The 23812-nt window shown below is 42.0% G+C and overlaps 1 protein-coding gene across 1 annotated transcript; it reads left to right on the plus strand.

Moving 5' to 3' along the window:
• The first annotated feature begins 2966 nt into the window (after window positions 1-2966).
• On the plus strand, window positions 2967-15293 carry CYP11B2 (cytochrome P450 family 11 subfamily B member 2). Its single transcript, XM_069081144.1, has 9 exons — window positions 2967-3232; window positions 4354-4509; window positions 7853-8052; window positions 10513-10716; window positions 11279-11433; window positions 12314-12480; window positions 13484-13562; window positions 14321-14518; window positions 15180-15293. The coding sequence occupies exons 1-9, from the start codon at window positions 2967-2969 to the stop codon at window positions 15291-15293; spliced, it is 1539 nt and encodes a 512-aa protein (XP_068937245.1).
• Window positions 15294-23812: the final 8519 nt, after the last annotated feature.

The following is a 23812-nucleotide window of genomic DNA, read 5'->3' on the forward strand; positions in this document are numbered from 1 at the left end:
AACAGGCTACCTCAGGCAAAGGTCCTCCTCTCCCCACTCACAGCAACCACCCAGCGTCCTGGAAGCACGCTCCCAGCAGCTCCGGCCCCTGGCAGTCCTCAGCAGGAGTCCTTAGCAGAAAGTCCTGCTCCCAGCAGCTCCGGCCTCTGGTGGTGCTCAGCAGGGGTCCTAACTCAAAAAAAAAAAAAAAGGCAACCGCCGCCAACTGCCAACCGCAGGACCGTTAGCTCGGCTTTTCACTTTCTCTTGCTCTGCTATGTCAGCACGTCCATGGGGTATGGGAGATCTTTAAATCCCATAACCCTTACACCATATGAAAGAATGCTCCAAATCACTAATAAGAAGAAAAATATAAATCAAAACAACCCTGAGATTTTACTGCATACGTTGCAAATTGACAAAGATAAAAAAATGACAAAGGTTGGAGGAGTTATGGGAAGATAGACATGTTAGTACCTTGTTGGGGGAACTGGGAATCAGTACAATCATTTTGGAAAGCAATATGGAATTATGCAAATAAAGAGCCTGAAATATTCATACCATTTGACCCAGAGATTTCATTGCTAGGCTTACATTCCATGCACACCAAAATATTTATAGCACTTTTTTGAAAACAGTAGATACTCAACAATAGAAGAATGGCTAACCAAATTGTGGTACATGAATGAAGTAGAGCATTATTATGATGTAAGAAATGATGAATATAGTGACTACAGAGAAGCATGTAAAGATTCACATGAACTGATGCAGAGTGAACTTAAAAGAACCAAGAAAATAATATATACAATAGACATGATGAGGTAAATAAAAACAACCATACACACACACACACACACACACACACACACAAACCAATTAAAAGTGAATGTTGCAAAATTAGAAAGATTTTTTTTTTTTTAGAAAAGATCTGGGGAATAAATTGCCAACCCTCTTCTCTGCAAAGATAGGAGATCCACAAGGGTGACTTATGGCAAATGTTTAAGGAATTTTTCAGTGTATTGATGTTATACTTATTCCCTCACCCCTCAGCCAGCCCCACAATCATGGCAAACATTATTCTGACAGAGGGTCCAGATGCTTTGCCAGACCACAAAAGAGGTCCAGGAAGCCAAACCTATTGAAGATACCCTGGGCTGGGGGGAGCCCAGAATCTAACAACGTGGAATTGGAATAATTGGATCTTAAGCTGTTTTCATTGGCATCACTCTGACCTGATGGGACGTGCCACATGGAAGAGGGATGGGTTACTGAGATCTATGGACAGGTTTCAGTCTTACCATGACTAACTTGGTCTTTCTCACACCTGTGCCATTGGGAAGCTGGGCTTCCCCAACTCCAGGCTTGTCATAATAGACATTAACTCATTTACCCTCACACCATTTTAAACACAGTCTCTGAATCCACTTTCACTATGAACTCACTCTTGAGAGATATGTTACTCAAATATGTTGTTCAGTTGTTTCAGCCATATCTGATTCTTCCTGACTCCACTTTGGGGTTGTTTTTTTTTTTTTTTTTTGGCAAAGATAGTAGAGTGGTTTGCTCTTTCCTTTTCCAGCTCATTTTATAGATGAGAAAACTGAGGCAACCAAGGTTATCTGACTTGCCCAGGGTCACACAGCTAGTATGTTTCAGGCTGGATTTGAACTCAGGTGTTCCTAACTCAAGACTCAGTGCTTAACCCCCCAGGCCACCTTGCTCTCAAACACACCCTTCTCACTTGACAATCTCATCAAAATAAACGCATTAACTCTTCTTCCTTTTTTCTTTCCCCTTTTCTTTATCTTTTCTTCTTCCCCTACTTCCTTTACCACTTCTTTTTGTTTTTCTACTCCTTCCTTCTTTCTTTCTTCTTTTTTTTCTTTCCTCCCTTCTCACCATCCTCTCTCTTTTCTCTCTCCTCCTATTCTTTCTTCTGTACCTCTTTTTCTTCTTCCTCCTCATATTCCTCTTAGCTATTCGGTTCTTATTCCAAGGTCAGTTTCCCAACTACCAAATAGTCAACACTAGCCCTAAAACAGATGGTACTCTCTAACAATATGCCTGTGGAATTGCAGACATCTGCTTCTCCCTGAAGCCTCCAGAGCACATCTGTTTCTCCCTTTGTTTCTCTCAGCCTCATAGTGGTTCAAATACCTAACAGATGTTTTGTGTGAGGTAGAGCATTCTCCTAGTTCCTCCCCATTTCCACATCGCCCAAAATCTTTTTTTTTTTTAAAGCAATTGGGGTTAAGTAACTTGCTCAAGGTTACATGGCCAGGTGTTTCTGGGTGGGTGTTAAGTGTCTGAGCCCGGATTCGATCCCCAGGTCATCCCAACACTGGGGCCGGTGCTCTTACTTGCTGTGCTACCTGGCCGCCCCCCAACATCTTTTTAATATTCTAGTCTAGCAAGTCTCAGAATCTCAGGCTTTTAGGCTTTTTTCAAGTCACATTCTATGACTTTGTAACAGATACCCATGTGCCTGCAAACATGAGTGTTTGCCGGTGCACAGCACACACGTGAACACAAGCTCAAACATGTATGGGCATATGTGAATACATATACATGCTCACAAATACACACAGGTACCCATTAGGACTTTTTCTTATTTCTGGACCAGTCCTTCCAAAATCAATGATGCAATGGAAAGAGTCATGAATTAGGAGTTAGGAGAAATGAATGTGAATTCTAGGTCAAGTACTTAATACTTCTGTGACCCTGGGCAAATCACTTCCCTTTTGATTCATGGAAAATAGGACCTATGATGATTTTTAAGTTCCTTTCTGAGTCATCTAATAGGATGTTCTCCCTAGTTCTTTTGCCCCTACTTCCTCTCTCTCTCCACAGCCCATGTTTCTACATGGCCCTGGGCCCTGTCCTCATGATGTAGGTCTGGCCTTGACCTTGAATTTGAGATATCTCCTTTTTAAATAGCCTATGGGTTGGGCTTGGACTCACGCACAGACCAAGACTCAGAGTGAGAGATGAAGCAAGGAACAGAGTTAGGGTCACTGCTGCTACAGACCCTGTTATGGAGACTGGGAGGATGCCGGAGACTGAGCTCAAGGGCTCTTCAGGAGCCCCTCATTGAGTCTGAGACCCCGTCTAGTTCTGTGAGGCCCTTTGAGGCCATTCCCCAGACCCAAGGCAACCCCTGGACCAAGATGTTGCAAATATGGAAGAATAATGGATATGAGAACTTACACCTAGAGACCCAGAAAAACTTTCAGATGCTGGGACCCATCTACAGGTAATACTCAGTTAATCTTACTGACCGCTGTTCTTTCTGTGGGCCCCAGAGCAAATAAACTCTAACCCTGCTTGTAGAGCAAGTCCTGATCCTAGTTAAAAAACTGATCTCTAAGCCTTAAACAGTGGGCTCAGATTGATCCCTGGATCAACTAGGTTCTCATAAAGACAAACTGTGGGTCACAGGAAAACAGGATGGGAGGGTCAGTAGCTCAGTGTCTCCCATTGTGCTCATGGAAAAGCAGTTCAGACACCACGGCTATAGGTGAAAATGTTGAAATAACATCTTTGGAAAGGTAACTTGAGAGCTTTTTGTTCTTTGCAAACAGGTAGGCAGTTAGGCAGTGGACTGTCCTTTTCTAGCAATATCCTCTGAATCAGAGGACTCAAACTCGACTGAGAAGGATTTACGTTAGACAGAAGGATGACCTTGCTGGCCATCAGCGCTGTTTGATTCCAGAGCAAATGAGTGAAAGAAGCACTCCCTCCATTCCTGGCTTAATACATGTTTGTGGATTGTTTGTTTGTTGATTCAACAAACATTTCTTAAGTGTCTGTAGTCTGCTGGGATGGTTCAAAGCTTTGACTAACTGTGATGATGAAACTTTGCCTCCGGAAGGAGGGGTTGATGGGGCGGCCAGGTAGCACAGTGAGTGAGAGCGCTGGCCCTAGAGTCAGGATGACCTGGGATCTAATCCCGGGCTCAGACACTTAGCACCCACCCAGAAACACCTGGCCATGTAACCTTGAGCAAGTTACTTAACTCCAATTGCTTAAAAAAAAGGAGGGGTTCAGAAAAAAACTCAGAAAACTGTGCATAACACTATGTCTGCTTTAGAGAGATGCAAACAAAAGGAAGTGTAAAATGAGGAGGGGGTATGTAACTGACTGATTTGGATCAGGGAAGCCTTCCTAGAGGAGGTAGCATTTGAGTTGGACTTTGAAGGCTGGAGAAGAGGTCAACAGGGGCTCCACATTAGGGATCCCTTCATGGTCCCCAACCGCAAGAGATGGAGGTCTCCATCCTCCGAAGTCCCAGGCTGAAGGGAGCCACCAGTGTTGGTCATCTGGGAAGTAGATGTTGAGCCTTAATCCTACCTGGTCCTTCTGCCCAAACTGCAGGGAGAAGGTGGGCACTTTAAGCACAGTGAATGTGATGCTGCCCCAGGATGTGGAGCAGGTGCTGAAGGCTGAAGGATCACTTCCCCAGAGGAATCTGGTACTGCCCTGGGTGTTTCACAGACAGAGCCGCAAACTCAAGCATGGCGTCTTCCTCCTGTGAGTCCCTGGATAGGGTTGGGGAGTAGCACAGAGTCCCCTGGGAAGGAGGGAGGCCTGAGAAGACAGAAAAGCCAGAGGTTACCCTACTTCTCAGATGGAATGACTCAGAGAGTTACGGAAGGCACAAAGTATCCTATTCCTGAGAATCCCTTGTCTAAGAGGGAGATGTGGGACCTCTGCCTTGAATGGGTGGAGTACCCATCAAGGAAGGAGGAGAATGGAGGGAAAGCATGGGGAGTTCACTTTTGGACATTTCAGGAGGTGTCCAAACATATTTGTTCCAGAAGTAGATGTGGACCTTTGGTCTGGTGTGGGAATCAACCCCACAGAGGGGATAATTGTCACAATAGAACCAAATGGACACAGGGCATTCGATGTACAGAGACATCCAGGCAGAGAGCCAAAGGCAGAACCTTGAGCAAGGCCCATGGAGGCTGAAAGATCTCACAATCAATGAGAGAAAAGTATGTATGTAGGTCTTACCTGAGACTTAACATAGACTCTTGCCTGAACTTAATTTGGTTGTCTCTCAAGGTCAATTTATCATTTAGGCTGAAGTTACCAAATTTTTCCACTTCCTTGGCATCCCCTCTTTGAGATATTAACTTCTCTGATTCTCATGAATCTCAGAATTGTTTTGATTCTTTGTCCTTAATAAGGCCTGGCATTCCTGTAGCCCCTTCAGGTTTACCAAGCACATTACAAATATTATCTCATTTGATTTTCATATAACCCTTTGAGGTGAGGGCTATCATTATCTCTTTTTTTTGTAGAGAGGGAAACTGAGAAGTTCAATGTCTTGCCCATCATCACTCAGCTAATAATATGTGTTTGAGGCAGGACTTGACCTTGAGTGTCAGTTCAGTTCTCCACCTAGTTACCCTATATTTAGACCTCCTGTGTCTGGAACACAGTAGGTTCTTCAACTTCTTTGTTGGTTGATGGGAAAAGATAAGAGAAACCATCTAATACAACCCTTATCTATATTGAACAAGAATGTCTCTACATTATCACCACAAAACAGACATACAGCTCCACTTTAAAGCTTCCAAAGGGGAACCTGTCACCTTCTGGAAGTTAGGTGGTGCTGTAATTAGAGCACTGGACCTGGAGTCAGCAAGATTGGCGTTCAAATCCAGCCTCTGATACTTACTAGCTGGGAGATCCTGTGCATGTCACTGCCCCTCTGTCTGCCTCAGTTTCCATAACTGTAGAATGGGTCAACAATAGTATCTGCCGGGGCTGCTAGGTGACAGCAGTGAGTAAATGCTGCTTTGTGATTATCGTTATTGTTGTTTTCATTGTTATCCTGTCCCAAAGAATTCCCTTCCCCAGGCTAAGCATTCCCAGGTCCATCAATCAAGTGTCATGTGATTGACCCCTCCCCTTCCTCTCCTTCCCACCCCATACAGCCAGTCCTTTCACTTTATAAAATGTTCCACTTGCAAGTCAATGCTCCAGATAGAGATGGGCTAGGTCCGAGTCCAGCCACCCTCTCTCTATGGTCAGATTCACCTGCCCAGCTGATATTCCTCTGGTCACTGCCTCTGTCTTTGGAAGGATAGATTTAATAATTAAGGCAAATCATGAATTTTTCTGTTCCTTTGATTTTGGCAGCAAGGAAGAGAGAAAGCACAAGGTGATGTTGAAACTGGAGATGAAAATAGCTCAAGTCCCCAGTTACTATCATACGAAGCCTCACTGTGAGGATCTGTCTTCCTGCCTCCTTGTCTCCTTCCTGCTTCTGCTCCCACAACTACTTCACTCTTGCATTTCCCCCTTGACCTCTCAAGTCCACGACTGCCTCACAAGCACAGATCTGTTTCGTATACATACTGCTCCTCCCACCCTTTTATTTATTCTGCATTTATTTTTTTTAACTAAGATATACTCTTCAAGGGAAGCTAGGCACAGTGGAAAGAATTCCAGTCCTGGAATCAGGAAGAATCATCTTCCTGAGTTCAAATCCAGCCTCAGACACTTACTAGCTATGTGACCCTGGGCAAGTCACTTAACCCTGTTTGCCTCAGTTTCCTCACCTATAAAATGAGCTGGAGAAGGAAATGGCAAATGGCAAACCTTTCCAGTATATTTGCCCAAAAGGCCCTAAATAGGGTCACAAAGAGTTCGACTTGATTGAAATGACTGAACAACAATATGCCCTTCCATAGCCACATTCCAGCCAAGAGTCCCATGCAATGAAATCTTGGTAAAACCTGTCAGAACAAATTTTCCTACCTGTGCAGGAGCTCTAAGTTAGTTTTGTCTATTACCCACAAAGGGTACAATCCTTTCAAAATGTCCAAAGCCAGCAAGGTGCACACAATTTCTGAATTCGAGTCATGAATTTCCATATTTTAAGCTTTCATCCTGGAATCAAACTGACATTAAATCACAAAATCATAGATTAGGCTCAGTCCTAGGTCATTTAGTCAGTTAGTTGAACAACAAGCCTTTACTAAACATTTTACTACATATGAAGTGCTGCGGGTATCTCTCATAGATCTGTCCTGGCCCCTTTTCTTTTCTCTTCTTCTCTATTACCTTGCGTGGTGATCTCATTGACTCCCAGAGGTTCCCTTAGCATCTCTAGCTAGATGACACTCAGATCTCTTTATCCAGACTTAACTTCTCTTTGGTTTCACATCAAGTTCCTATTGAGCAACTCAACCCAAGTGCAGAACCCTTTCTACTATACCACAGTTATTTCCACAGGGCATACGCTGAAGCAGAAGAAATGATGAATTGTGGCAGTAAGGTGGTCATATACATCAAGTTTGTGGAACTCTTAGGCAGAGTTAGAGAGAAATGTCATCAGAAGGAGAGACAAGATAAAAGATAAGCTATAAAAGAGACCCTCACAGGGAGAGATGCAAATAGAGACAGGGGCCTGGAGCCACAGTGAGAGGGAGAGACAACAACATAAAAACACAGAACAGAAAGCCAAGTTGAGACGCAGTGTATGCAAAGGAATCTCAACAATAAGAGTTATGTCAAAGAGGAATGGATTGCCTGTGCAGGAAATAGGTGTCACCGTAGGTCTCCAAGATCTATACTGTAGGTCTTCACTATAGGTCTTCAAGAAGGGATTGGATGTCATAGGAGGTGTTATAGTGAGGATTGCCACTGAGGTATGGTTGGGACTACCTGTGTTCAAGTTTCTCTTCTAGGCTGGAGATTCACCAGTTCTGTGAAGAGGCAGGTACTAAGACAAAAGGGAGAAAGAAGGGAGGTAATGAGTATCAAACATGCATGTGGAGGCAGAGGAAGTCCTGGTCTGTGTGGGCCTGGGGGTGGGGAGAAGGGATAACTTCCTGTCACCTTGAACCCTTAATTCTAGGAATGGGCAAGAATGGTTCCATAACCGCATGAAGTTGAACCAGGAAGTGTTCTCCATAAAGAGTACTACTCAATTTGTCTCCTTGTTAAATTCTGTCTGCCAAGATTTTGTCCAACAGTTGCAAAATCAAATCCAGAAGAATGTTCGAAAGTCTATCACCTTCAACATCAGCCCCTATGTATTCAGATTCACTATGGAAGGTATGAGGTAGGGTTAAGGGTGGGGTGGGGAGGAGTCTGCTTGTGGGGGGGTGGTAGTGATCCTGGAAGCCTTCCTTGAGAAAGTGAACTCAGAGCAGGATTTTGAATCAGATGGAAGTGGGTACAAAATGATCACAAGAAGGTTGAAGGTCATTTCAGCTGGACCAAATAATGTATGAACTATAAGACATTAAAGTTTAGAAGATGCCTGCTTAGTTTGACATCCTGAGAAAAGAGGTCATCCACATGACTGGTATGTGTTTGGGTGGGCAGAACAGAAGGAAAGAGAGGGATGTGAGAGTAGAGAAATGAGGTGATCTGAGAGGACCTAAGGTAGGAGGGGTGTTAGTATCTGCTGGCTGAAGTGGTAAAGGATGTGAAGTCAAGCCTGAGTTAACGTCAGGTCTGGGAGTGGGTCAGAGTTAGCCTTAATGCCAGGAGAGCATAAGATAATGAAGGGAGAGAATGATTTTAGCTTTCCAGCTAACATTTCAGGAAAAGGAACCAGTGGAGGAGACAGAGAAGAACTGACTGTTCAGGTATAAGATCTAGAAGAGTGAATTGTCTGGGGCAGCTAGGTGGTGCAGTGAATAGGGCACTGGCCCTGGGGTCAGCATGACCTGAGTTCAAATCCAGCCTCAGACACTTAACACAAAAACTATCAGTGTGACCTTGGGCAAGTCACTTAACCCTAATTGCCTTCTAAAAAAGAAGAAGAAGAAGAAGAAGAGTGAATTGTCACAAGTGAATAAATGAATAAAAAAAACACATTAGTTAAGACCCTAGAGGCAGCTAGGTGGCTAAGTGGATAGAGCACCAGCCCTTGGAATCAAGAAGACCTGAGTTCAAATCTAGGCTGAGACATTTATTAGCTGTGTGACCCTGGGCAAGTCACTTAACCCCAATTGCCTCAAAAAAAGAGGTTATTATGTAACAAACATTGTGATAAGCACTGGAGATACTGATAGATAAAATGTAGATAGTCCCTGCTCTCAAGGAGTTCATGCTTTAATTGGGGAAGTTATTACAGAAAAGAAAATTTGGCTGCAGGGATAATGGAAAACCCAGGAGTCTTAGGGGTGCTACAGTCTGAAGGGATAGATTGAAAGACTTGGGGGTCCTTAAGTTGGCTAGATGAGTTAGATAATGGTTCTAGGTGTCCAGGGAGCAAAGAGGTAAGGCAGATGGCAAGGCCAGAATGAACAGGCAGTAGTAGGTCAGATGGTAAAGCCTAATGTTCCTCCACTTCACCAGAATGGCAATGGTGATTTTCATCTCATCCAATTGGTGTGAATAGCCAAGTTAGGAAATAGAAATTACAAGATTGATCACATGACTGTATATCAGGGATGAAGGAAATGTACATGTGAGGATAACTCCAAGGTCACAGGCCTGAGTATCTGGAAGAAAGATGGTACCCTCTACAGAAACAGGGAAATTTGGAGATAGAACAGGCTTAACATAAGAGGTAATAAGTTCTATTTTGTTCATGTTGAATCTGAGATGCCAATGGGATGCCAAGGTGGAAATAGCCAGCTATAAGTTGGTTCTATGACATTAGAGCCCAGTAGAAAGAACAGGACAGACACATAAACTTGGGAGTTATTTGTATAGATATCTTACTTAAATCAAGGGAGCTAAGAGAAGGTTGTAGCATGAAAACAATATTCACAGCACCTATGGCAGCTATGAATATGCTGGTGTAATTCTGAATTGCTAATTTTAGCAGGCTCTCCACATGGAAGACAGAACCAAAACATTTATTCAAACACCAGAAAACTGAATTCATAATAGCTACAAAGAAATCTATACATAAAAACAATACAGAGGGCACCACCATCCCCAAGCTTTCCCCCTGCTAGGACCTTCCCACAAACGAACACTCACAGCTCTCTGCCTGATTCCTCTCTCTTCCTCAGCTCTAATTGCTTTCACCAAGTTCCTCTCAGCTCTTCTCCTCCCCTTCCTGCTCCACCCCTTTCTGCTTCACCTGTTCGGTAAGATCCTCCCACCACAGACTCATGTGACTCAGACTTCCATGTGACTCAAGCAGGTCATATAGGCCTATTAATGGATGGGAAAGATCTTCCTATTAAGCAAAAATACATTAACAATACAAAGGTGCAGAGAAAGAAGTAAAGAGGGGAGAAGACAGAAGCTTAGGGGACAATGAAGTGAGAAGGCAGGACATGGACGGTGAGCCAGCAGAAGAGACCAAGAATAAGAAGGCTAGAGAGAGTAGCAACTCCTAAGCCAAGGAAGGAGAATGCTCAGAAAAGGCATGGGTAATAGCATCAGAAGCTGCCAGAGTCAAGAAGAAATTGGATTTCTGCTCAAGAGAAAAGGAGAGCTTCCAAAGTTGTTAAGGGTGGGGAGGGAGAGAGGGGCAATTGGGTAACCTGAGTAGCCTTGCAAGGGGTATCACTCAGCCCTCTCTCTTTCCCTACCTCTGTCTTACAGCTGGTACCTATGTCTTGTTTGGAGAACGACTGGGATTGCTAAGCAATAACCCAAACCCCGATGGTTTGAAGTTCATTCAGGGCATGAATAACATACTAACTTCTACACCTATGCTCATGTATGTACCCTTGACCCTGAGCCAATTGATCAACTCCAAGGCTTGGAAACTGCACTTGGAAGCTTGGGATAATGTTTTCCAGTATGGTGAGGAGGACATCTTTTGGCCCCCACCCTGGGTCTGAGGGGAGAAATGGGAAGATAGAGAATTGAGGGAAGAAAGTGTAGTGCTGGTATGTTTTAGAACATCAAAAATATGGTATTTTTTCTAAAAAGAGAGAAAATGAAACTATGGAGCACAGAATTTTAAAGCTGGTGTATATTATGGCATAGAATATTAGAGCTGGGAGGAGCCTTACAATAAAAACAGAAATTCGAATTTTGGGTTCCAATCCTGGTACTTCTTTGCTGTGAAAGACTAAATTAATCTCTTAGAATCTCAGTTTTCCCATTTGTAAAATTATAGAAATGAATCTCCCATTACCTAAACTCAAAGGGCTATTTAATTCGGAAAACTAGAAGAATGAAAAAAGGACAAGGAAAAGGGACTGGAGGAATGGGAGGGGTAGGAGACTAGAATCTTATATTAGTGGGGAGAAGGAGAAGCATCCTTTTTGGGAGTGTGGAATGCCCAGGGTCATGAGAAAAGGGCTCAGTTCTGGTATCCCTTCAGTCTCTTTATTCCAATCTTCCTCCATCTCTTCTCTAGCTGAAAAGTGTATTCAGAAAATCTACCAGGAGATGTGTTTGACCGGCTCAAACCAATACTCAGGTATCATGGCTGAACTGCTGATGAGGGGTGACCTCTCTCTAGATGCCATCAAAGCCAACGTAACGGAACTCACTGCTGGAAGTGTGGAAACGGTTAGGGCTCAACTGGGCAGCAATATCATAGAACTACTCACTCCTCCTAGCCATTTAGACACCCAGTGCCCACTCAGATGCTGAATGCCCCCTCCAATGACCTCAGTATCTTCTCTCATGTCCACTCTGACCTCCCTCACTGCCCCTGCTTGGATACCTTTCTCCCTCCACCTCCCTTTTCGAACTCCCCTTTATGGAATGTCTTCCTCCACTAGAACAGAGCTCCTTAAGGGTAGGCACTGTCCTGCTTGCTTGTATTTATATCTCCAGTATTAGCACATTACTTGACACACAGTATTTAATAAATGTTTGAGTTGTCTATATGTCTCTCTTTATCTCTTCCTTCCTTCCTTCCTTCCTTCCTTCCTTCCTTCCTTCCTTCCTTCCTTCCTTCCTTCCTTCATTCCTTCCTTCCTCTCTCCCTCCCTTCCTTCCTTCCTGTCTATCCATCTATCGATCTATCTATCTATCTATCTATCTATCTATCTATCTATCTATCTATCTATCTATCATCTATCTATCTATCTATCTTCTCTGTCTTGTCTACCTGCTTGTCTGTCTGTCTTCTTGTTTGCCTGCCTACTTGTCTGTCTCATCTGTCTGCCTACCTCCTGCCTGCTTGTCTTCCTTCCATCATTCTTGACTGCCTACCCATCTGTCTGTCAGAATGTTTGCCTCCTGAGTCACTATTTCTCCCCTTCCATCCCTCTCACAGTCTTTACAGTGTTACTCTAATGACCTCGAGAGCTCAAGGAAGCTGTTTGGCTTAGAGGGAAGGCATGACCCCTCACCTCAGAGAGCAGTCTGGTCTGAGGGGGAGATGCCAACTCTTGGCTCCATGGGTCTCTTTCTCCTGACCTGAGCCCCACTCCATTTACAGACTGCATTCCCTATCATAGCGACCCTCTTTGAGCTGGCCCGGAACCAAGAACTGCAGAATGCTTTGAGGGCAGAAAGTAAGGATGCGGGGGCACGACTCAAAGATACCCCACAACTACTGGTCAAGGAACTGCCCCTGCTTCGTGCTGCCATCAAAGAGACCCTGAGGTTTGTGGGGTAGGCGGGGGGAGTCGGGTAGGTAGGGAAATGAGGGGGATTGGGTGTACAACCTAGAGTCGGTGCCCCCTGCCGTGTCCAAACTGGGAAGAAAGGGGCAACTTTGTCTCTAGTGCCCACTTCTCTTTCCTTTCCCTCTTTGGAGGCTGGTACTTATGAAATTATCTCCCATTAGCGATAATTTCAGAAAAAGAGATGTAACGTGTTCGTGGGTAAGTCACCTAATTTCTCTGGGCTTCAGTTTTCTCCTCTGTAAAATAAATGAGTTACCCTAGATGGTTTCTAAAGACTCTAAATTTATGATCCTATGATCTCAGACTCCTTAGCGGAGATATAGAGTATCAGAGCTGGAAAAGCAATCAAAAGTCATCATGTCTGACCCTTATCCAGTGAAGAAATTCCCCTAAATCTTCCCCAAAGACTGATCATTCAGTCTTTTTGATACCTCCAGTGATAAGGAGCTCACTACTGCATGAGGTAGTCCATATTTAATGATAGGTCCCCGTATACCTTGGAAGGACCACTTCATTTTAAGTTATTTTTAGCTTTATCTGACTTGCTTGTAATCTCCCCTTTTTGGTCCTAGTTCTTTTCTCTGGGGCTATGTGGAATCAGTCTGTTATCTCAGCCCAAGTACAGCTTTTCACATATTTGAAGAGAGCCAGTATAGACCCCTCTGGGAGGAATGACTTGGCTGCTCTCATTCACTTTCAACTGTGTGAAATACCTTCAGACTCTGGATGACCTGGCTTATTATTTGTTTTGGTTTTCTGTTTTTGTTTTCTGGGATTGGTTAAGGGGCATAGAAGAAATACTTTAGAAAGGGGTACAGCATAGGTTTTAGAGAAAACTTGGTCTGATAGGATTCAAGAAAGGAAATGGGGGATAGGACCTGGGTAAAGGAGAATGATGGGGAAAGCATATGATGGGCCAAAGGCCACCCCTGGGTGGGTGCAGGGGTGAGTGATCCCACTTCCTTGCTACCCCTCTCCAGGCTTTATCCAGTTGCCTCTATCATACATCGCTACCTGGCCAAGGACACAGTCTTGCAGAATTACATTGTCCCTGCTGGTGTGAGTCAAAACTGCTCTGGTCCCACCTTCCCTACCCTTCTAGAGTCCATAACCCTCCATTCATTCCCAGAATCCTGACTTATAGTCCCAGAGCATCATACCTAGAAGACACCTTAGAATTCAGAATATGGAATAATAGAGCTGGAAAGAACTCTACATATAACATCCATCAGACTGGAAATTCAATCAACAAACATTTATTTTTGCAGGTGCTTTGGGCATAGCACAGTGTCAGATACTAGGGATACAAGGAAATTTGAAGATGAAAGCCTGCATTTTAAAGAGGAAAAAGTTCCTGCCCTCAAAGAGCTTGCATTCTATTGGGGAAAAGAATAATCTATAGAACACAGAACTGGAAGGAGACTAGAAACATAGACTATTTGAGCTGGGAGGGACCCCAAACTGTGTCTAGTTCCAGGTCCTCATTTTACTGAGGGTCAGAAATTCTCCCAGAAAGCAGAAATATGGCTAGAACCTAAGAATCTTGATTCCCTGCTGTCTCCTGACTAGCACATAGTTCTTCACTCACCCTTCTCCTTTTTGCCCTAGCAATTCATTCACCACTCTCTGTCTTTGCCTCTTATACACTGCCCTACTCCTAAAGCCTCTGAGAAGACTCCTGAGGACCATGAGGGAGAGAAATCCACCCAATCCTATCCCTTCCCCCTCTCTCATCTTCTTACCAGTCATTCCCCCCCTCTCCCAAACTATCTCATCATACCCCAGCCCAGGGCCTGAGCACCCTGTCCATCTTACAGACCCTGATCCAGATCTTACTCTATGCCATGGGCCGCAGCCCAGAGGTGTGGGTCAAGCCTGAACACTATGACCCCTCTCGCTGGCTGGCTCCTAATAACCAGGCCTCCAACTTTCGCTTCTTGTTCTTTGGCTTTGGGCTTCGCCAGTGCCTTGGCCGCAGGATAGCTGAGATGGAAATGCTCCTCTTCTTGCACCATGTGAGTGGACCAAGGGGAGAACACTCTACCAGAAGGGGGGAGGGTTTGGGTAGGGTGGGGTTTGGAGAGAATCCAATCATTTTAGAGCTGGAAGAAACTTTCAGAGGCAAAAGTCATTCAACCCCAACCTGAATCTCCAACTCACGTTTGTCCAGTTTTTGACTGGATACCTGAAGGGACAGAGAGCTTACCACCCAGCCTGAGGCGCTCCATTTTGCTGTAAAATACCTCTATTGCTTACAAAAGTCTTTCTATTGAGCTGAAATATTCTTTCCTATGAATTTTACTCACTGGTAAAAGTTCTACTTTATCTTCGGATCAAGCAAAACAGGTATAAGCTCTCTTTGGAGCATGCTTGTTATCCCTTCAGAAATGAAAAGGCAATGCTCACATGCCCCTTTGATCTGTTCTCCAAGACAACATTACTAGTCATTGAAGAAGTAGGGTGGGGGGAAGCTAGGAAGCACTAAGGAAGTCCCATAGGGGGATGGTTCAGGAGAAGAGAGGACTGGCCCCATCAAGGAGAAAACAGGGGAGCTAGCAGGGGCTGAAGGAAAGGAGTAAACTCCTCAAGAGATAAGGGGAAGACCCCCAGGATTCTGAAAACCAGGATCTGGGAGTGAATGACACAATATATTTGAAATTTGTATATCTATTTCAGGTCTTGAAAAATTTCCAGGTGGAGATTTTATGTAAGGACAACTTGAACTTGATCTATCGCTTCATCCTTCACCCCAAATCCTTCCCACTCTTTACCTTCCGTAGCCTTAATTAACCTTGCAATCTTGCCTCAATAAATAGAGTCCCATCCCTTGCCACCTAACCTGAACTGGGTTTCCCAACCTCTTAGCATTTGACTGTGTTGAACTTGAAATAAACAAAACAAAACAAAACTGGCTTCTGATCATGATTCTTGTATTTTCTAGCCATGTGTCTCTGGGCTAATTGCTTCTGGAGTGACATCTCTGAGATCAATTGAATAAAATCCTTTCTTGGGTCTTCCCTTTCTTCTGTTCTAGACCTTTATCTTTTCCAGGTCTATGTCGAGGGATCCTTGAACTTTTCCTTTGCTACTGCCTTCACCTCTGGGGGTCATGGCTTCACAGCCTTTTTTCCATTTTAAGTCCTATGATCCAAATGTAATCCAGGTGAAAGCCAGGAGTATTTGCGTCAAATTTCCTCATTAGTGGGGAAAATGATCCCTTGCTGCTATATATCTGTGTATGTGGGGGGAGGGACAGAGGTGATCTGAGAACTTGGGAGAGGAGAAACTTTCTTCCTGAGAGGACAGAGGGTTCCCTCCTCCCTGCTCTGTACCTTATGTAGTCATTAAATCATCACTCTCTGCCCTAATGAGGAGAATAGCATGCAAAAGCTCTACACGTCCACCTGGGTTATGCTACAATTACCCCTCACCAGCCTCCCATTCCTGCCAATGTCAATGCCATATAGTCCAAGCCACTTATTTGAAAGAAAAGAAATGAGTTTGGGAGATGGGACCTGCTAAATGTTGCTCAGAAAATGAGTTGCAACAGGATCGCTAATTTCTTGCAGAGGGCTCATTCCACAAGTCCTCCTTCCCACCTTACCTCACACATACCACTCATGTGTCCCTTGGCACACTTTGTCAGTGTGCTATTGTATCACCAAGTTAATATTCACACTGGGGATATTGATGCAATAGGAATAATAACATATAACAAAAAGTAAACTAAGGAAATCCCCATGGTATTACATTATTATTACAAATAAAATGATTATATAGGGGTTCAGAGTAAACACAAACAAAAAGACCAAGTGCAAAAACTATTGAGAACAAAAAAGGAACAAGGACACGTAACAATTAAAATTCTTACTCGAAGGGACAAAGGCTTAGATTCTATTTGGCCACACTGTAGAGGGTTGGCACTGGAAGCGTAACTTCCAGTCTTCCAGGGTTGACTGGTTCAACTGTCCATTCAGCAGGGGCTCCATGGGTCCTTTTACTCCTGTGTGGTGGGTCCACCCCCACTCCTGGGTCTGGGCAGCAGGGACAAGGGTCAGCAAGACCTAGAAGGGGCGAGTTCTCAAGTTGTCCTTCTGGCTGCTTTCCCAGATTCTTTCTCTTGTGACTTTTTTGGAATCAAGTTAAATTACCACTTTTGATTCTTGATAATTTTTACAAAATTAAAATTACAATTTTAATCAATTATTATAATTACACCAATTTTTTATATTTTGCATTAGTTTTATTATTAAACTTTTTACCAGAAGTAAGATTTTTATTAAGGGATTTACATTGGGCTAGCCATTAAAACAATATTTACTTAATAATTTACAAACTCTTCTACTATGAACATTAGCTAGTTAGAACAAAGCTGAAGCTAAATAACAAACTAACATTTTTTACAAACTAGAGGAAAATTAGGCCCTCACCTATACAGGGGCACCTTTACTAAATTTTAAGTTTAATAATTTTTATTTGATAGTAACTTTTGATATTTTAAAATCAAGTATTTAATAGATTTGTTACTATACTTTTAAAATTTTTGATTATTGAAGCTTGTTACCAAGAACAGGGATGAAACTATAATGAGGGAACTATATTTTCCTAACTTTAGAATGTCAGTTCCAGGCAAGATGTATACCAAGCTACAATATGCATTGAGCCAAGCTTGAGATTTGCCAGGTGCTTGTGGATAAATAGAGTTAGGAGAATCCTACCTCAGCTCACGTGGAACAGTTGTTCCCCCGACCTTTCTTTTAATATTTATACCTGGAGTTAGACTTAAAGAAACAATCAATTAATAGTCCTGCTAAATTATAAGTAACAATTTCCAATTATCAACTTAAATATGTTTTAAATTTTACATTGGTTAAGGAACATCTTTAATTTTTATTTAAATTCTTCATTATGATTATAACAGATTTGTATTTACTTTTTAAATTCTTTATGACTTCTTAATTTAAGTTTACATTAAAAATTTTTAACTAAAAATGTTTTTAATTTTAATTTCAACAATTAGTTTAGTTACTTGTATTAATATCCAATTGTTTTTTTATTACTTTAAAATGTCCAATGACTTCATTTTATACAAATACACCTTACGACTGTCACTTAGAAATTACAGCTTTAGTCTATGGGACAATGGTTCATCATTACATTTGTATTTTTATTTGACTTATTATTATTAACATCATTTTACTTAAAATGCTTTCTTACACTTAGGGTGTCCCAAGCAACTATCTAGAGACAGAAAGGTCTGGAGGACCCTTCTCTCTCTTTTTTTTAATTTTAAATTTATTTTTCCCTATTTTATTAACATCAACATTATATTTTATGATGCATTTTGCAAAGTTAGGGGAGGGTATTTTTTTATACCTTACTTTACATTTTCCTTAATTTTACTTTTTGCTTTTTTTTCCTGACAGGGGGTAGAATTTTCTTTCTTAGACTTTAACTGGCTCTGGTGGGGACACATCCCCTCAGGTTCTTTTCTACTGTGAGCCTTTTCTAATTCTAAGACTTCATTTAATTCCCGGAGCAACTTATAGGTATGGCAACCTGTAAGGGTTATGGGATTTAAAGATCTTCCATGCCCCATGGACGTGCTGACATAGCAGGAAGGGGCAGAGCAAGCAAAAGTGAAAGCCAGAGAAAGCGAAAGCCAGAGAAAGCGAAAGCCAGAGAAAGCGAAAGCCAAGGACGTGCTGACGTAGCAGGAAGGGGCAGAGCAAGAGAAAGTGGAAAGCGAGAGAAAGTGAAAGCTGAGCTAGCGGTCCTGCGGTGGCACGCGGCGGCTGGGGGGCGGTTGCGATGGTGGCGGCGGCAGCAGAGGCGCCAGCAAAAAAAAAAAAAAATTTGTGTTTTTTGAGTTAGGACTGCTAAGGACTGTCTGCTAAGGACTCCTGCTGAGGACTGCCAGGGGCCGGAGCTGCTGGGAGCGCGCTTCCAGGACGCTGGGTGGTTGCTGTGAGTAGGGAGAGGAGGACCTTTGCCTGAGGTAGCCTGTTCTGTTTTAAAGGCTTGAAAATGTGGGTGCTTTCTACTTTATCTATCTGTGCCAATATCATAACTACTCTGATGGCTTTCACTTTCTGGTTTTGGGACTCAGTCTTTTGGTATCTTAATAAATTTTCTAGTTTATTTCCCCATATGGCAAACCTGATGTATTTTGTGATGGATAATTATATCAGCATATTTGTAATCTCTATAGGCATTGTGAATATGGCATTGCTGATACACAACCCCGGACCTGGAAGGTGAAATATTCTACATCCATTAGCTTCTTTTTGTTATTCATAGAGACCTGACTGGACAAAGCATTTATATGCAATATGGTCCCAAAACCTTTTTACCTTAATATCAATTTAATTTTTTAAAATTATATTATCTCTCAAAAGATTTTGCTTTTTGCCAGGACTCACATGTTTAAGAGGATTCCCCTTTTAACAATTTTTTTTTTACAGATTTTAAACTTGTCTTGGTATAAAAGCCAATTGTTAAAATCATTTTAAAATCTTTTTGTACATAGACTTTCTACTTTTCAGCACGTCCAGCTTATTGTTTAGGAGTTTCATAACTGAAACAGGCTCCCTTCCCAGGGCTGATGCCCTTGCCCACTCAAACCCCTTTTTTATACACATAAACAATTTTAAATTTTTACAAAACTTATAAGAAAATTCACAGAGTCTTTAACAAAGCAACCTCAATTAGGACCCTTTTTTAAAACAAAAATTTATAATTTTAAAATACAATATTTTAAACACATAATTAAAATGCCTTATTCATTATTTTTTCTATTTTTTATAATGTAATTCCTAATTTAGCAGCATCTATACTAAAAGAGAAACTGCCTCTTTTATAGAATGTAAGAGAAACTGCTTCTCCTATAACACAAATAATACAACTATTTACCAAATTTCATGGGTTATTTTCAAATTGCTTTGCACAGAAAAAAATTACTCATCCCAGATTATTAAACATAATGGAATTAACTTTTGCCTTCCCAGTTTTCACTCAAACACATCATTTTATTTAATACATGCCATTTGAGTAAGCACTCTGCAAGCCAAAGCCAAAACACCTTTATAATTATATTAATTCTAAACAAATCCCTAGCATGTGGATTCCACCACAATTTTTACAAAACATTTTAAGTGGGGGTGGGGTGTGGGGGTGGGAATAGGGTTCATACAATGAATCAATTCCTTAATGCCAAGTAACAATATAAACCTCTTTTTAATCATATTAACATACATTTTAAAATCCCAATACCCTGGTCCTTTAAAAAGGAAATATTATTCACAAATTATATATTTTCTTAATATTTCAATTTCTCATTTACATTTATATTTTTCTAAGGAAATTTACAAGTGATTTACTTTTCCCTTATTATAATCAGATTATTTTAAAATATACTGGGCCAAAATTCTAACTACTTTTTTTGATTCTAAAAACAATAACAAATTAAAATAATCTATATTTTTTTTACCATAATCATTGCCCATTTTAAATTCTATAACCATAACCACCCAATTTCAGCTTTTCCACAAAAACTTCCTTGAACTAACACAAGGGCACCCCAGGGTGGGGGAGATACTCCCCAGCTCACGCCTATCCAAACAGAAACTTTTCCTAACTTTCACATTTTCACTCAAGCCTTTATTTTTCTTTCCCAATTTTTTAAACCCATTGCTCAAACTACCTACCTTCCTTAACCTTTCAAATTTTAAGCCACTTTATGTACCTTAAAAACTAGAGGGAGTTAAATGCCTAACAATTTAAATTCCAGGAGAGCCATATTTCATTCTCCTCTCCGTCATTCCTTTTCTGAGGTGCTTTCAAAAAGTTTCAAACTGCAAGACTTATGTAGTACCCCGGTCCTTATGCTCATTTGTATTGCCGGTACTTTGAAATGGGGGGTTGGGGGGGGTAATGCTTCTTTCTCTTTTAAATTTTCAATTTTGAGCCCACCTTTTCTGTTAGTAACTAACCCTCAATATCTTTCAGATTCTTTTGATTTAGAGGTTTTCCTTACCTCTCTTCTTTTCTCAATGTCTTTTTGGTAAAGTTCACTCACTCTGAAGGATCCTCAGTCTCAGACTCCTCCACTTTCTCTTCCTTAATAGGCTATCTAATGTGATCCCCTGGTGACATTCTGTTATTTAAGAACTTTGCTTTGGGTTGTTAAAAAAAATGGATAAATTCATAAAGTCAGCCTCAACCTGTCCTTGATCTGAGGGGGAAAGATTCCCCTCCTTTTTTTGTATCTTTTCCTCCTTCCAGTCTCCAAATCTGGCCAGGACTTCGAAGATAGAAAGAGCAAAAGAAGGTTTTCTATACTGTTCATCTGGACAGCAAATATGTCTGACTTTCTCTTTCTTTCGCATCCCCAGTCCACCCAGTGAAGGGGGAGAAAAGAGAAAGGGGAAGCTCCATTTCCACCACAAACTGTCAGAAATACACAGACACAGACTCTGCAGACGCAGGCACACACCCTGCATTAACACACAGAAACACTTACTATATGCAGAACAATACAAGATAAACATCGAAGCTGACCCTGCTCAATGGGTTCCTCCTCCAGCTCTGATAACCAGAGCACTGCACAAGAGCTGTCTTCTGCCTTAAATGGTACTTTAGAATTCACCTATAAAATCAACTTTTGGCATACCCAATCTTTGGAGGAGCCATATATCAGCCAATAAACACCTCCTTCAAGTGGCACCCCACCCCACACATAGCAGCAATATTCTACCATTTTTCCTTTATCTTTATTTCTACACCTAGGTGAGTTCTCCCAATTTTGGAACTTGTTCCCTAATGGACTTTCTACCAGTATAGTTAGTTTCTGCTCCACCACGCCAGATTTAGATTGTGCTTTTCCCATCTTTAACTTGGAATGGAAGTCATTACCAAATTTCCCAGGCCTGTAGCCTAACAAATAGTGGGAGGGTGGGCACTCCTTGCCCTCTCCCCCTCCTCTGGAAGGAGTCACTTGCCTTCCTTCAGTCATCTGTGGAACCTTGCTTAAGGTGTCCCTCCCTCAGGGTGTGTCAGCCCATATGACCCCATCCCAGGACCCTTGTTTTGGCTCACCTCCAGGAGAAACTCGTTTTTGTTTTCTGACTGTCCCCCCCCACAGGTCCGAGTTCTTTCAGTTGCACAATTGGAGCCTTATCCTTGTTCCTGTCTCTTTGAGTTCTTTCTGCTATCCTATATCTGTCACCCTCCACTGCAGGAATTTCTCCCCCCAAGTCAAGGACTAATGGGAAATCCCCTACAGGCGCCTGTTCCCTACTTGCAGTGAGAGATGCCAGATGCTGGAGGGTGTTAGAGATCCCAGATGAGCCCCCAAATTTGTGTGGTACAAGATGACCCTTGCCCAAAATAAAATAAGCAGAGATATCTCCAAGTAGAGACAGGAAGGATTTATTTAATTATTTCTTCTTGCAAGAAGGGCAGTCTTGCTACTAGAAGCAGTGTAGTAGGAGAGGCAAAATACAAAATGCAAAGCTTGGTTATATACCCAAAAGACCACCCCTTCTCCCCCCACTTTGTCCTGTCCTGTCCTGTTCCAGTTAATCAGGAACTGAGGTGCACAAACTAACCACAAAAGAATCTGCTGGCGTTTGCAGATGAAATGTTAGTAATATCAAAAAGCAGAAGGTATATATCTAGCAGACATGAAAACAGACAAATATATCATCAGTAGTATCAACTTAGATATGAAAGCAGACAATATTTTTATGAATCATGGAAATTTTAGGACATGGTGACCTGCCCGGAGTTCCGCAATAGGAGTTCCGAAGACATGGTGACCTGCCTGGTAACCTGTCTGGAGTTCCACAATAAGAGTTCCAATTTTATAGTTGTGTACAGGTCAGATGGTGGTCAGTGGAAATAAGTCTGGAACATTTGGGCCTGTGGTTAGATTTGCAGGGTCTGTGCTTTTCCCTCCTATGCTTAGCTAAGCTTAGCACAAACTTTAACTTATGACCAGGGAAGCAAGGCAAGGATCTCAGCCCAAGTTACTAAGTCTTTGGTACTTTATTACAATTTTATTCAGATTTCTGGAATGTTACCTGAAAAGTTTCCACTTTTATTCTATTCAAGTTCAAGCATTATTTCCCCAATTTTGCAGATGATGAAATAGAAGGTCAGAGAGACTTGTCCAAGGTCTGGGCTGTTCAGAGTCCTGGCTGAGTTTAGGTCCATTCACTGGAACTCACACATATCTTCACCTTATTTACCTGAACATGCTCAGACTTCTCCAGCATGCCTCCTTTCCCCATCCCTATAGACTCCTGGTCATCTTTCATGAATTTCTGGAATGGAATGAGAAGCTTATTTGTGGATTATTTTTTTCACTATCATGAGTTCAAATCCTACCTGACACTTATTGGCTGTGTAACCCTGGGCAAGTCACTTAACCTTGTTTGCCTCAGTTTCCTCATCTGTAAAATGAGATGGAGAAGGAAATGACACACATTACTGTGTCTTTGTAAAAAAAAAAACCCAAATGGAGTCAAAGAGTTGGACACAACCGAAATGGCTATACATCAACAAATCATTGGTCTGTTTGGGGTCCTTTTCAGATGCTTTCTGGGCATCATTTGGGAGGGCTAGACTTGTCTACAACCTTTTGCATCACCATCTAAACCTGAGGTATTGAGTGCTTGTGTGTGTGTGTGTTTCTGTCACAGGGAAGGGTTCAATCGAGGAAAAGGGCAGGAAATGATAGAAGACAAAAGGAAGCTAAAACCAGGTCTGGTGGCACATACCTGTGCTCTCTGTTGCCAGGAAGGCTAAGGCTGGTAGATCATTAGAGCTAAGAAATTCTGAGCTGCGTTGTCTTAAACCAATAGTAAATATCTGCCCAAAGTCCTGCACCAATATGTCAAACTTCTTGGCAGTTTAGAGATCAAAGCCCCTATGTCAGTTAGTGGTTGGAAACCACATCTAAATAAATAAATAAATAATCAAATAAAAAATCCAGCAAAAGAAAACATGAGAAAAAGTGAGATAGCAATAAAAAATTAAAAAAAACTCTACCCAAATAAATTATAAGTTTACTAAGCAAGAATTAGTTACTCAAGAGCTTAATAACTATTCACATTAAAAATCAAACGAACAAATGAATGAAGAATACCCATTTTTCAGATTTTGATAAGCAGTTGGATGGGCAACCTATAGTTTATCCATCAGCACCTACATCTTAGACAGACACTGTCTAGGGACCCGGCATCAAATAGGGAGAGCAGAGCAATGTGGATTTCCTTTGGAAAACTGGTCCACGTTTTCTTTTTTCT

The sequence above is a fragment of the Petaurus breviceps genome, unplaced genomic scaffold, assembly GCF_028583685.1.
Source record: "Petaurus breviceps papuanus isolate PSGF00001 unplaced genomic scaffold, PetGlider_PUasm1.0 98, whole genome shotgun sequence".
Classification (NCBI taxonomy): Eukaryota; Metazoa; Chordata; class Mammalia; order Diprotodontia; family Petauridae; genus Petaurus; species Petaurus breviceps.

What these genes read in the sequence shown, in the direction of transcription:
- CYP11B2 (XM_069081144.1), top strand. Translation starts at nt 2,967, where the DNA reads ATGAAGCAAGGAACAGAGTTAGGGTCACTGCTGCTACAGACCCTGTTA. An exon ending in ATGCTGGGACCCATCTACAG is followed by an intron (nt 3,233 to 4,353) that starts GTAATACTCAGT and finishes CCCAAACTGCAG; the next exon opens with GGAGAAGGTGGGCACTTTAA. An exon ending in AAGCATGGCGTCTTCCTCCT is followed by an intron (nt 4,510 to 7,852) that starts GTGAGTCCCTGG and finishes CCTTAATTCTAG; the next exon opens with GAATGGGCAAGAATGGTTCC.